This window comes from Pyrus communis, chromosome 12 (assembly GCF_041283825.1).
Source record: "Pyrus communis isolate YQ-2024b chromosome 12, ASM4128382v1, whole genome shotgun sequence".
NCBI lineage: Eukaryota > Viridiplantae > Streptophyta > Magnoliopsida > Rosales > Rosaceae > Pyrus > Pyrus communis.
In genome coordinates, this window is record NC_142576.1 from 3,462,240 (window position 1) to 3,475,428 (window position 13,189).

Below are 13,189 nucleotides of genomic sequence, written 5' to 3' on the forward strand. Positions count from 1 at the left end.
CTTGATCATATTAGATCTTAACCGTTGAATTCAATAAATTTATAAATATAAAACAAAAAAATATACACATATATGATAAACCAACCCACTAACCAAGGAGAAATCTTGGCCTAAATTTACACAAATGAGTTTTAGGTTAAAACTCATATTTGCCCCAGGAGTTTGAGCAAGTTAGAATGAGTTTAGAACCTAAAATTTAAATTTTACTCCAAGGATTGAAGTAGGTCTAAAGAGATGAGAAAGAGAGCTCAAACTTCACAATGGACTAGTCATAATAATGTGATTCAAATTCACCTTTAGCGATAATCGAACCTAATATCTCACTTACAAGTGAAGAGGAATACCACTAGACCGTAGTTCTACGGGGCAGCTTTTCGTCAGTTTTAACATCTCACAATGTCCAGTACAAACAATTGTGGTGCTTAAATCTTACTCTTGTGTTTCAAAACAGCAACTAAACCAGAAAAGCTTGTATAGACCGTATCCATTTCATGCAAATTGTTCTCCAGTTAGGCACATTTGGAGTAAAACACAATCAGGCAACTAAAGACAGCTCGTTACATGAAAAAAAAACACAGCAAATTGACAAGATCACACCAGCATTTGTAGACCACTGCAAACAAGTGCTAAAAAAAATTGGCTATCGATTATATATTAATTTGTTGTAACACAGTAAGTAGAGGGAACAACAATGAGTTAGATTCGTTCTAACAAAACGATTACTCAAACCTTCAATTTACTTACAAATTAAAGCTGTTAGCGATAACACTTCAACTCTTTGTCAGTCAGTCAAACAGCCGAGCACAAACCAGAATCGCCACAAAGTTTCGACACACTGCAAAACACCTACTTTACTCTGCATATCTCAACTTCATTTCTTACACACATCTATAAATAGTCACCACCTGAAAAACGAAAACCAAGCATATGCTCACACTGCCAGATAAAAAATACAACTTAGAGAACGTAATCGGGTAAATTACTACAAGACCACTGTGGGTCTGGTCAGTCTTTTTCCTTCCATGGCGTCTTTCTTGTTCTGACACTTTGCGCAGAGGAAAGGGCCTTCCCATGGCTTTGATGCCGGGGAGAAGAAAGGCGCAGAGTTTACTGATAAACCTTCAACTTGGGGCTGATCCACTTGGCAGACTGCACAACGGAAAATCCCCGAATTTGCATCCAGAGGAGAATCCTTACCCAACCTGTATTTCCGTCAAGAAAGGAAAGAAATTAGGGTTGCTTTCAAACTAGAAATACAGTCTAATAATTAGCAGTTAGATAATAAACCATGCTGAACTGACCTTTCATCGAGCATTGCTGAACCTTCTTCAAACAACTCCTCCACAACTCCGATAGCAGAAAGTTTATTTGTCTTGTTCACGGAGTTCTGACTTTTCTTCCCAAAGATAAGTGAAGCAAGCATGTTTGGTTTCTTAATTGGTGGTGGAGGTAAGACAGGATGACCAGAAGGGATTATGTCAACAACTACGCAGGTTGTATCATCTTTCAGTCCCCTTGACCTCAGAGCCTCCTAAAACAGAACAAAGAAAATCGGGACTAGATCAGTAAAAACAGGCTTAATTCTCTTGGGCTGTACATAATGTTTGTATTTAAGGTGCATCACCTTAACAACCAGCTTTGCAGCAAGCTCTGCAGGCAATCCTCGACATGACTTGGCAGCCATATCAGAAGACAAAGCATCCCAGATGCCATCAGAAGCTATTATAAGTCTTCCCCCAGCATTTGAAAGCTGTATAACCAGGGAAAATAGTTGCTGAGAATTAAAACTTTGTAAAAGCATAGTAAAATAGAACCATTGTCAATAGTACAAGATGAAGTCACCTTCACTTGCTTGACATGGGGTATTGGGACAATGTATTCTCCCACATCTGTGTCACCAATTGACCTAGAAAGGCATAATCCACCAGGCCAGCAGCGAAGGGGACCAACCTGAACCATGTAAACATAAGAAATTTAGACCATAAAAAAATGATTCATTGAAATGCCTTTCAGTTTACAAGTTAAACGGGTGAACAAAATAAACTAGGATATACCTCATTGCCCCCAAAAATATTGAGCCTTCCTACTTCACCGCCACTGGCAGTAACACGCTCCCTCTCTTCCTCATTTTCTTCCAGCCTGTGATCAACAGTTAAGAGTGAAACAACACCTCCCTGGGTGTCTAATATACATCGAGAATCCCCAACAGATGCAACAGTCACAGTCCAATCATCAATCACAACAAAAGTCACAGTTGTACCAGAAGTTTCCCCTGAGGTTGAAATTAAATCAGAAAGCTAAGCAAAACAAAATCAAGAAAATCAAATAAATAATTACTGGAAATCAAATGGCTTGATGTTATACCTTTCTGTTGAAATTCTATATCAGTTTTGACAAATCCTGCAACCAGTGCCCGAGGAAGGGCTTGCAGCCATTCATCTCTACTAGTTCCTTGAGGAATGGCACTCAAAACATTAGCCAATAAATTCTCCTTGGTAAAAATAGCAGCTGATATACCATTATGCCCATCAAAAATCTGCAGACAAATAATTTCAATTTTGTATCGGAAAGAGTGAGGGAATGAAGTGATGCTCTATTGGTGCTGACAAATGTATGAAAAGAAGAAAAGTTACTAAACAGTGATTGCTCATTTATCACACCGTTTCAAACCTAAGAAGAACAATGTTCCACTCAACCGGACACAAATGCAACTATCAAATTCACTCAAGGTAATCTTTTCACTTTTAATGATTCTCAAATTCTTTTCCTTCTCTTCAGTTTTCAGCAGCCAAACAAAGATCAGTTGTCCTTTATATAGGTACAAAGACAGAAATTAGATGGGGAAAGTACCGCAAAGACAGAAAATGATGTTGACGGATCCGAATGAATTCTTTGGCAATCAGTTTTTATAAGAAAGTAATCTTCTCCTTTCTTCGCCAAACCAGCCTGCCCATACTTCAAATAAGGTTTCTCAACTTTCTCACCCCTAAGCTCACGACCAATCAGAGTCGCAAGTGGAGTGAGAGGAGATTTCATCGTTGATACTTCAATCTGGCTCATTTTAGTGTCCGTTGGGACATTTCCAAGACCCAAGTGCCAAAACCCTATTCATCCAAACGATTAAACAAAATCCTGTCAGATCTTCATTGCAAACGTGTAAATCTAAATGAACTGAATCACCTCATAGGTCCACCAAATGACTTAAATGATTCACACATCAAAGTTAAAAATGATAAATAGATAACGGAGCATATGGCACTAAATTTATACACATTAGAAGCTTTTCGCTACGCCTACTGAATCTAAAACCATCCCCGGAAACTGACCCAATGCTTCTATGCCCATAATTCATAAAACCGGAAAGCTACAAACGAAACAGAGCTAGATACAATTTCTAAGGGGAAAACAAAAGCCAACAGAATTCATACCGATAGAGGAAAAAGAAAAAGCTGTTCTTGCTCAGTATAATTTTATAAATTTAGTACCTTTCCCTCAAAACAACAACCGATCAGAAGCCATTTTACACCAACAAAATGAGAAAATTATATCAAGTAAAAGCAATTTACAAAAACCACACCTAGCAATAAAAAAATTTTAAACTTTCATAAATAGTAAAGGGCGAATTCAAACAAAAGACTTCACAAAATATGCAAGAATGGTCCCTTTTAGAACCCGAAATCCATCGAAAGATCCCAGTAAAGCAATCTACTGAATCCTCAAGAAGTAAAATTAAGCTAACCACGAACTATACGAATCATAAAAATTGCAAAATTAAAAACTGGGGAAATTCAGAAATAGCAAAAAAATGGAAAAATCAGAGGGAAACATTGGGGTACCTTCGAATGCAGAGCAAAAACACTGACAGTCAGAGAAGGATCGAGCAGGGAGGATCCGACATTGAAGCCCATCTACAAGTCCTCCATTGGAATTGAGCTCGCACTAGTTCGAGAACAAAACCCTAGGAGAGAGAAAGCGTCGCACCTTTTCTGTGATTTGATTAGAAGACAGCTTAGAGAGAGGAGATGTGCAAAGAGAGAGAGAGAGAGAGAGGGGTGGGATTTTGGGGAGAAAACTGTGATGAATGAGATTTATGTCCGAATTCTCCGGCGGAGAATTGTAAATTGGTGGGGGTGAAATGACGGAAGTGCCCTCCGATGGAGTGGGGTTTGGTTGACAGTTGGGCCCTTTGACTAACGCAGCTGGATGTGGTTGCCTGCATGATCCACCAGCTGGTGGGGACTTGTGGAGCCGCATCGTTCGTATCGTATCTTTTTGTTTTTTTTTATTTTTTATTTCGACGTAATATTTACGTTTGTTGCAAACCCCCATTTGTGAATCATGTATATTCATCAGATCAAAATAAACAATCAGAATTGTTCAATTTGTTAATTTTTAGTGGAAGATCAAGTTGATAAATTCATTTGAATTAAAGATCGTTTAATCATTCAAACGTATCAAATAAAAAAATGGTTCATCATGAATATATTATTTGGTACATATACTTAGGAGTGCAACTCGGGCGGGTTGGATGGTCAACTCAATCCTAACCCATTCTTTACAATTCAGGTTTGAGTTGGGTTTGGGTTCATGCGGATTTAGTTGAGTTCGGGTTTTAATTGGGTTTGGATTTATTCGAATTTGTCAACTTTATCAAGTCCAATCTTATTACACCTTGTTTTCCTTGATTTTTCACATTTTGAACGAAAACAACGTCAATGTTAGTTAAATTTTCATTTACACATCATCATCCACACAAAATTTAAAACAAACAACTTAGAGACAATTTTTAATGTTTTCACCCATGCAAATTTGAGATTGGACTACAAGGCATACACAAGGCTTCGATAAAAAAAATGTAAAAGTAACACCATCATTCATCTATATGAAGACGGACTATAAAGAAGTATAGTCATTCCAAAACTGATTCATAACTTATATAATATGAAATGCGATGGTAATATGTGTATGAGCGAATTAGAGCTCAAAATTGGATAGTGTTTGAGTTGACATGGGCGGAAAAAAACATTAAGTCAACCCAACCCAATAAATGATCGGGTTGAGGTCAGGTTGGGTTTGGGTGGGTCTTTTCTTCATTCTAATCTGCCCGATTGGATTTGAAAACAAGTTGGACATGGACAGATTCCGGTTGACCCAACCCAAGTTGCACCCCTACCTACACTGTCTAGTTATTCTATACATTCAAATAACTAAATGATCTCCGATTAAAATGATGAAGATAAGTAATTGAATAGTTCAGATTATGAAATTTATGGTTAGAATACATTATTCCTAAAGATGGAATGAGCTCATCCCCCCAAGAGGGAAATGCAAGTATTAATCAACATCAAATGTAGTTTACATTAATTAATTGGGTTAAGATTTAACTGATGCAAAGACTTATTAAATCTCTACATGCAATACTTAATCGTTAACTTTTCGGACCATGTACTAGTACGTAGTATAGGAGTAAAACTGCAATTAATCAGAGGCATTGTGCTCATCTCTTAGCTCTCGAGTTTGAATTCTCTGTTTTTTACTTCATTTGTTTATATCTTAGGGTTAATTTATTTCTAATTAGATGACAATATAATTTAATTTAGGACCCAATTGCGTGAACAGTATAGTTTCAAACTTGAGATCTCTTGTTTAAGAGGTAATTTGAATTGTAAGAGCCTAGCTCCAGTCAACCCTAATTTGGAAATCGTAGAGTATTGTACCAATATTCTTATGTGAGATCTCTTGTTTAACAACCCTAACTTGGCAGCCAAGCACCAACTCCAAATTCACCAAAAACAAACCATCCTCCCTTGTTCCGTCACAAAACACGTGACGGAACTTTTTCACCTTGCATGCAAGAAAGACTCCGATTTCATTTAGTGAGATAAGACTTTGTTGTTGTTGTTGTTGTTGCAGAATCATCGCCAAGCTGTAGTTAATTTCATGTTCCCAGTATTTCTCCAGTCAAGCTTGATAAAATGTGTACTTAGCAGTTAGTTAATTAGTTGGAACTGAATTCTGATGAAATGATGATTCTTATAAATCTGCTTAATTACGACATTTGTTTATGTTAATTGAAAACGTGGAGATTCTTGCATGAACTAGATATTTCAAGATCTTTGTGAAAGGAACAAGTCTAAATTGCGTTTTTTGTTGGGGTTATTTAACTAGTACTTTAACCATGCACGAAGGGCTTGTAGCTCAAATTGTTAAGAATGGTTACCATGCATCCAAGATTTACGTTCAGTTTTCCTCCTCCCCTAGTATCGTTTGTATTGAAAAGAAAAATAAACACTCGCTTCAATCCTGAGGGCAAATTGTAATATCAACACTCATAAAAACACTGATGGAACGGGGTGCGATCGACAACTTACATCTCATGACCACCATCGGAGAAACTCAGGCAACCAGAATTATTGCCACTTACAGAAAACCTCTCTCTCTCTCTCTCTCTCTCTCTCTCTCTCTCTCTCTCTCTCTCTCTCTCTCTCTCTCTCTCTGTGTCTAGGTATATATGAACACACAAAAATGACCCCGAAAAAATAAAAAAAGAATCATACAGCCAACTTCCCTCAATACACAATAAAAAATGCAACCTCGTCGTCGGGATCACTTTGCACTCCCAGGCCTTCGCTTCCCTTCACAGGACCTTCCACTTGCGGTCCTGTGCAGAGGCTGACTAACTCCATTGGGTGGTTTCCGTGATGGCAAAGGAATCAACGACGGAATCATACTCCTGGTGACAAAGCAGATAAGTTGAAACATCTTATTAGAACATATCAAGGTATACAAGAGATTTTGCATAGGAAACAATATGCTGATAATGCAGCTCAAAGAAAACGATATAATCTCATAGCAGCGGAGTTTACCTAGTTTCCGGGCTCCTTATTGGCCTCGAATTAGTTTTCTTTGCTTTTGCCCCCAGTCCGTTTGGAATGCTGGTAGGTTTCGGAAGGTTTTGTTGCCAAAGCATGTCTGGCTCTGAACAATCACTTGTTGCAGCATCAAGCTGATCATCAGAATCATCGGTATTGGCCATCTCATTCCGACTCCTTTGTACATCATAGTCTTGGCTGTCCTCTTCGCTCGCCGTTAATTTTCCAAAGTGTTGTTCCATGTACAACTTTGGAGGGTCAGGAAGGCTACTCGGTCCAAACATCTCCGGCAACTGTCTATTGTCCATATCCCAACTTCCTAATAGATTATCTTCTCTATTTGCACCTTCGTGTTTGTTCACCATGACCTTATCAACCCAATCTCCAGAAAGTACTGAATCCTTATCGGATTCCTCCTTTGAATTTAGTCCTTGATTACAAGCAGGTGGCCAGGGAGGTGAACTCGCATGCATCATCATGTCTTGAGGATCTAAACTACGCCTTTTTGGCTTCAATGCAGTGTTTTTGCGAACCTAGTGCAATTAGATGAACCTCCAGTGTTAGATTCATCAAATAAAAATAATAAAATAAAGTTTTTGGCTTATCAATTTAATACTTAGCCAATACCTCTATGTTTCCAAAATCATCTGCTGTTTGCCTGCGAGAGCCGGCCAAATCTCCAGTGCTTTTTCGATTAGAATGCAAAGGGGAAGACCCAGCAGACTTGATTCTAGATCTTTCTGGGCTCATGGATTGAGAATATTTAAGTTGCGCTTGCGCTCCCTCGCTTTCCTTCCTTGCTAAGGCTGCCTTAAGTGTAGCAATCTGGATAAGACAGTAAGAAAAATTGGTAAACAAGAGGTTATTGTACATTATAATTGGATATAATTGTAGAAGCCATAGATTAACCACCTGTTCTTTGAGTTCTTTTACATCTGCACCGTCTTTGTTAACTCGAGCAGCACCAAGTTCAACTGTAGAAACTCTTTCTGCGAATTTGAGTGTACTAAGTGTTTCTCCGAGAGCGTCAGGCTCAGGGCTGATATGAACAAACATGAGCGTCTTTGCTTGCCCTCCTGACACAATAAGGACGGATCAAATGATTACAACGGAGACCAACAAAAAATCAGAAAAATGTCTGTGTGTGCTCAAGTTTATTAAACAATCTTACCGAGTGAATCTTGGAGTAGCTGTGTAAGTTTACTGTTCCTGTAAGGAACGTGTGCGTTCTTTTGAGCAAGAGAGGCAATGACATCTCCTAAAGCTGAGAGAGATTTGTTAATATGTTGTGCCTCCTTTAACCTGTCTCCCGTCACCTCAGATTTGTCAACTCTCTCACTTCCTGCCAAGTCAACTAGATGCATACAACCCCGAAGAATACTTCCTGACGTCAGGTCTCTTCCGTGAATATGTACTGTCAAGCAACTGTTTATGATGTCACAGGAGTTAGTTTAGACGGATTCATGGTCACTTCAGAACTTTACTCGTACTGTGAAACAAGAAGGGATCAACTCAAAATTTATCTAAGAGGACATTATTAATTTTACCTGTGCGACCTACTACTCCGGTCATTCATGGCTGTGGCACTCACTGAACGATTCTTATGCCCAAGGTTCATCAAATATATAACATCAGAAGTTGATGATACAGGAACAAGGTTCGCCTCAGGTACATTAATTCCGTTTTGAGAGCTGTTGCGAATTTCTAATGTATGTTGGAGTTAAGGACACAGAGAATTATGATATGCATTGTAAAGAAAACAATAGTAAAGGAAAAATAATGAGTGTCATGACTCATGAAGGATATCGTTTGCTAGAACCCTCCACCGCAAGGAGATCCTTGACTTGCTCATTGTAAATTTCAAGCATCTGAACAGAAATTTCGTAACAAATGGTGTCCTTTCTCTGTTCTGATAGATAAAATAAATCACTGAGTGCTCTGTAATTTACACCTCGACTTTCCTCTGTAATCTCCTTTGGTCCAGTCTACATCGGCAAACAACATGAATTTATAACTTGTCAGGAGTCGGTTGGCCAAAGAATGAAGATTATATGATGAAACATCTATGCACATATTTTACCATTGTAAAAGTTTTCCCTGATCCCGTTTGGCCATAAGCAAATATACAGACATTGTAACCATCGAGAACAGACCGAATCAGAGGCTGCGTATCTGAAAATACCTCCTCTGCAGAGAAACAAAAGTGGCAGTGAAAAATGATGACAAATATGATAGATTAGGAGCGAAACCATATTGAGAGTAGCTAAGCTAACCTTGGGTTGAAAAGGGACCAAAAACTTTATTGAAAGTGAAAGCTTTCCTTCCCTCTTTGCCATATTTGGAGGGAGTGATAATTTTAAGACTTCTGTCATCTATGTGATCGTAAGTGCTGGCCCGATTTGATTGCCCAGGCAAGAAGGGCCGCACTCGACAGTATACCCTTATATTTCCTAACCAAAGTAATTGATGGACCAATTAATCTCGAAGACTCATACAAAACATACACTGTTTCTTAAACATAGAACTCGAGACAATTAAAGGAAGACCAGAAACACTACCTTTCAAATCCTGCACTTGATTGTATAACTTGCGATTTTCTTCAAGAACCTTCTGATATCCTGTCGCTGCAGAAGCCAAACCATGGAGGTGCTTGCCTACATGCATGGTAAACTAGTTATGGTCCTCCGTTGAGAACATGAAACAACGTTAAAGTATTCGACAAAACGTGAGCTAAGTGAGCCTTATTAAAAGCATATCATATCGTTTTTCATTTGAAGTCCTACCTAGGTTGTTGAACTCCTGCTGGTACCTCATTTGTAGAAGCTTCATTCCCGCTTTTGTATCGTATAGAGTATGTTTCAATTCCTACAGAATAAAGATTAACATAAGTTTCGCCAGTATCTTAGGGCAGATAAACAAAATTTTGTAGCTGCTAATATGATGTGACCGTAGCTTACCTGGATGTCTTTCTGTTGTCGATCAACTAACGTTAGCTGCTTTAAAGACTGACATTTTGATCCCTCGCTTTGGTTGTATATTTCCTCCTCTTTGGTTTCAGAGGAAGCTTTCTCTTCAATCTTAATCATCCATCAATGGAAGCAAAAAATCACCTACTTGTGCTAATGATAAAAGATACAAACAAAACCGAGACACGTGCACAAAAGGATATCATAACGACATAAATTTGCCCCTTCTATTGAATCTAAAACTTGTACCTTCATATCACCAGAAGCACATTCAGAGGCACAGTCCGAAAGAGGTCTATCAGGGCCAGACAACGTCATATCTCTGGAAGCTGTTTTCATCTGTCATAAAGAATTCAATCATCCCACATATAACATACTTTCTTGAAAGGAGGCAATGAGCTTTCTTTGGGAGAATAGCAATGCACATAGGAAAAAGCAAGGCAATGTTGAAGAAATGCTGCTGCTTAGTGCTTACCAGTTCGCCTTGGCTTGCTAACCGATGCTCAAACTCCTCCATGACTTTACTCAGCATATTTTCCACAATCTGTCAAAAGCAAGAGGAAATTGTTTCTCCAAATTATACATATATGCATATATAAACAGGTGCTCGGGCTGAACAAGTAGATAATCAACATAAAAGGTCGAAGAACCCTTACGATTGGTATGTCTTCCTGCCTCTTGTCTGAAAGCACTTCACAGACTAGCGCATGTAAAGAATGAGAGGAACTCTGAAGAGCAGAAAGCAAAACAATTACTTTCCCGCAATATTATGAGTGCAAAATAAAAACTGAGAAACACCTAATCTCACTTACTGCTTCATTGAGATCTTCACAGGACAAACTATCGTGGGACTTTTCGCCCCATGATAAGGTCATTGGAAAGGAATTTGAAAAGGGTTCTGAATTTTTTCGCACGAAGTATTTCCCGCAGGTAGTTGGTTTCAAAGCTCCACAATATTTCCACGATCCAATTGCACCTCCTTGTTTCCACTCAGAGTATGATTTCAATGCTAGAACGCAGTTCACAATCCTTGCGGGTTTCCCTCCCTGTAATTTCAGATGTGAAAAACTGCCACAGCCGAACGACAAATAAACATAGTACTAATGTACTTCTTCCTAAATCATAAGGATTCATCAAAACACAATTGTTTTCAGTTACATTTCCTGAGCACAAACCTGTTCCAAATCCGAGGCTTCAAAGGTTGGAAGCCCCATTTCCTCAACAGACACAAGGAAGTTCCTGACATTTTCGAAGTACTGATACGCTGACAAAGCCGCCCCATCAGGAATAATAACAGTGTCACAAGGGCCTTCAACTACCTAAGAACAAATCGCCAGTTAACATTAGCAAAACTAGTCAATAAACAAAAGGGCTTGAACCAATGCAAAGTGGAAACCAAGTTGGGCCATTACCTTCGGCACAGCCCCGGGTTGAACTTTGTTGAGAACATTGCAGAGGATTATTCCACTGCGCAATCCGAGCCGGAAATCCTCTTCAGAAGGCTCAGCCGGCAAATCTTTACCCCCAACGACGCCAACGGTCTTTCTTAGCCACCTTGCTGCTTCATACCTTCTCAACGCTGCACAATAACACATTCATAGGATCATAATACTTTCATGGCCACCTCAAGAAATGCAAGAACCAATAAAGTAGAATGAAAAAAAATAATCTGAATTTAAAGATTAAAAGAAAATAAAGGAAAGATGATTACATGCTTCCTCAGCCTTCCTAGAAGCCAAGTCGATATCGTTTAAACGACTCCCATGCTTCTGAAGAACGCATTCAACCACAGAAGCTATGGAGAACGGCAAGACTTGCTCCGTCGCCATTTACCGCGAAAAAAAACCCAGAAAAAACACCAAAAATCTGGGCGTTAAAATTCAGCTCCTACCCGTTAATCCAACATGCTCAAACTACCCAAATCACAATCCAGAAGCCAAAATCGTAATGGGAATTCCGGCAAGTTCGAATCTTTTTCTATGGAAAAATGTGAAGTTTATGAAAAAATTTCCGGAAATCTCTGAGGGAGAAAGTGAAATTACAAACGGGGGGAGACTTGGATGTGAAGATAGCTAAAAGATAAAATGGGTTTTGGAAAGTGAAGAGAGAGAAGATTTTTAGGTTTGGATGATTTGATTCTCTCTCTCTCTCTCTCTGTTTCTCAGGCTTTCTCTCTCTATCTTTCTCTGGTTAGACTGGTTTTAGCTTGTTTCCCTTCCCTCTCTGTTTCCGGGTTTGTCAAATATAGAAGGAAAAATACTACACCGAACCTGGTTCCGAGCCTCTCGGGAAAGCTTGGCTCTAACGGTTTGTATTTAACGGATCCTTTTGTCTCTAAAATTAACATTTTCTTTGTTACTTTGTTATTTCATTTTGGGTATATTATCAATTTCCCCCCTGAACTTGTGACCATTAGCCAATTTCCCCCCTCAACTTTAATTTTGGCCAATTTCCCCCCTGAACTCTCATGATTAGTCAATTTCCCCCCTCAACTTTAATTTAGCCAATTTCCCCCCTCAACTCTTAGAATTAGTCAATTTGCATCCTACTGTTAAATTTTTAATTTGATCATAATTAAACAAGTGTGTGTAAGAAACTAAATAAGATGTATGTTAATCATGTTCCTATATCTTTATCCTATTACAAATAGATTAAAATTTAGAATTTTACAATTTATCATAGATAGTATTATTAGTCATAATAAATCAGTATGGAGTAATTTTATTTGATTTTTGACTATACAAAATTGATAACAAAAAGGATTGATGTGTAAATTTTTGTATGTGAATACAATTTTCTTTATAAAAGTGAAAGTTAAGTTCAAGTAAATTGCGGAGAATCGAGCTTTAGTAAAAAAACGGCTAGTCTATTCATAATTTTCGACTCCTTATTAAGAATAACCCATTTTATTGAAATAGGTTTGATCCATGAGTTTAGGATTATTATTTCTTTTTGTTATTATTTCTTCTTCTACATGCTTTAAACCCGATTCATAACTTTTTCTTATAATCAACCCATGTCACATACTAATTGTATTATGTTTTTGTACATTTTACCCTATTTTATGCAGGTGAGTTTATGTTAATTTTAGTACTTTGTTGGAAGCTATTAGAAAGATTGAAAATTAAGAAAAGAATAGATGGAAAATTAAAAAAAAAAAAAAAAAAAAAAAAATTAACAGTAGGGTGCAAATTGACTAATTTTGAGAGTTGAGGGGGGAAATTGGCCAAATTAAAGTTCAGGGGGGGAATTGACTAATTATGAGAGTTGAGGGGGGAAATTGGCCAAAATTAAAGTTCAGGGGGGAAATTGGCCAATGGTCACAAGTTTAGGGGGGAAATTGATAATATA

General features: G+C 38.1%; 2 protein-coding genes across 2 annotated transcripts; both read right to left on the reverse strand.

The window, feature by feature from the left end:
* Window positions 1-627: 627 nt before the first annotated feature.
* Window positions 628-4,092, reverse strand: LOC137745226 (putative protein phosphatase 2C 5). The gene is made up of 8 exons (XM_068485143.2): window positions 3,837-4,092; window positions 2,851-3,104; window positions 2,365-2,536; window positions 2,055-2,272; window positions 1,843-1,950; window positions 1,625-1,750; window positions 1,302-1,531; window positions 628-1,202 (listed from the first exon to the last, which is right to left on the reverse strand). The coding sequence occupies exons 2-8, from the start codon at window positions 3,058-3,060 to the stop codon at window positions 983-985; spliced, it is 1,284 nt and encodes a 427-aa protein (XP_068341244.1). The 5' UTR covers window positions 3,061-3,104; window positions 3,837-4,092; the 3' UTR covers window positions 628-982.
* Window positions 4,093-6,296: 2,204 nt separating this feature from the next.
* LOC137745161 (kinesin-like protein KIN-14I) lies at window positions 6,297-12,125 on the reverse strand. The gene is made up of 19 exons (XM_088681832.1): window positions 11,550-12,125; window positions 11,251-11,417; window positions 11,014-11,157; window positions 10,651-10,884; window positions 10,495-10,566; window positions 10,314-10,382; window positions 10,088-10,177; window positions 9,830-9,949; window positions 9,656-9,737; window positions 9,431-9,526; window positions 9,146-9,322; window positions 8,953-9,059; window positions 8,679-8,857; window positions 8,420-8,581; window positions 8,044-8,297; window positions 7,785-7,948; window positions 7,500-7,697; window positions 6,867-7,405; window positions 6,297-6,733 (listed from the first exon to the last, which is right to left on the reverse strand). Exons 1-19 carry the CDS (start codon window positions 11,665-11,667, stop codon window positions 6,607-6,609), a joined length of 3,099 nt encoding a protein of 1,032 aa, XP_088537958.1. The 5' UTR covers window positions 11,668-12,125; the 3' UTR covers window positions 6,297-6,606.
* Window positions 12,126-13,189: the final 1,064 nt, after the last annotated feature.

Excerpts from the sequence above, each read along its gene's own strand:
- LOC137745161 (XM_088681832.1), bottom strand. The coding sequence starts at position 11,667 with ATGGCGACGGAGCAAGTCTTGCCGTTCTCCATAGCTTCTGTGGTTGAA. Across the intron at positions 11,158-11,250 it reads AACCCGGGGCTGTGCCGAAG|GTAGTTGAAGGCCCTTGTGA; the intron begins GTAATGGCCCAA and ends ATTTGTTCTTAG. Across the intron at positions 7,698-7,784 it reads TAAAAGAACTCAAAGAACAG|ATTGCTACACTTAAGGCAGC; the intron begins GTGGTTAATCTA and ends TGTCTTATCCAG.
- LOC137745226 (XM_068485143.2), bottom strand. The coding sequence starts at position 3,060 with ATGAGCCAGATTGAAGTATCAACGATGAAATCTCCTCTCACTCCACTT. Across the intron at positions 1,751-1,842 it reads CCCATGTCAAGCAAGTGAAG|CTTTCAAATGCTGGGGGAAG; the intron begins GTGACTTCATCT and ends CTGGTTATACAG. Across the intron at positions 1,203-1,301 it reads TCAGCAATGCTCGATGAAAG|GTTGGGTAAGGATTCTCCTC; the intron begins GTCAGTTCAGCA and ends ACGGAAATACAG.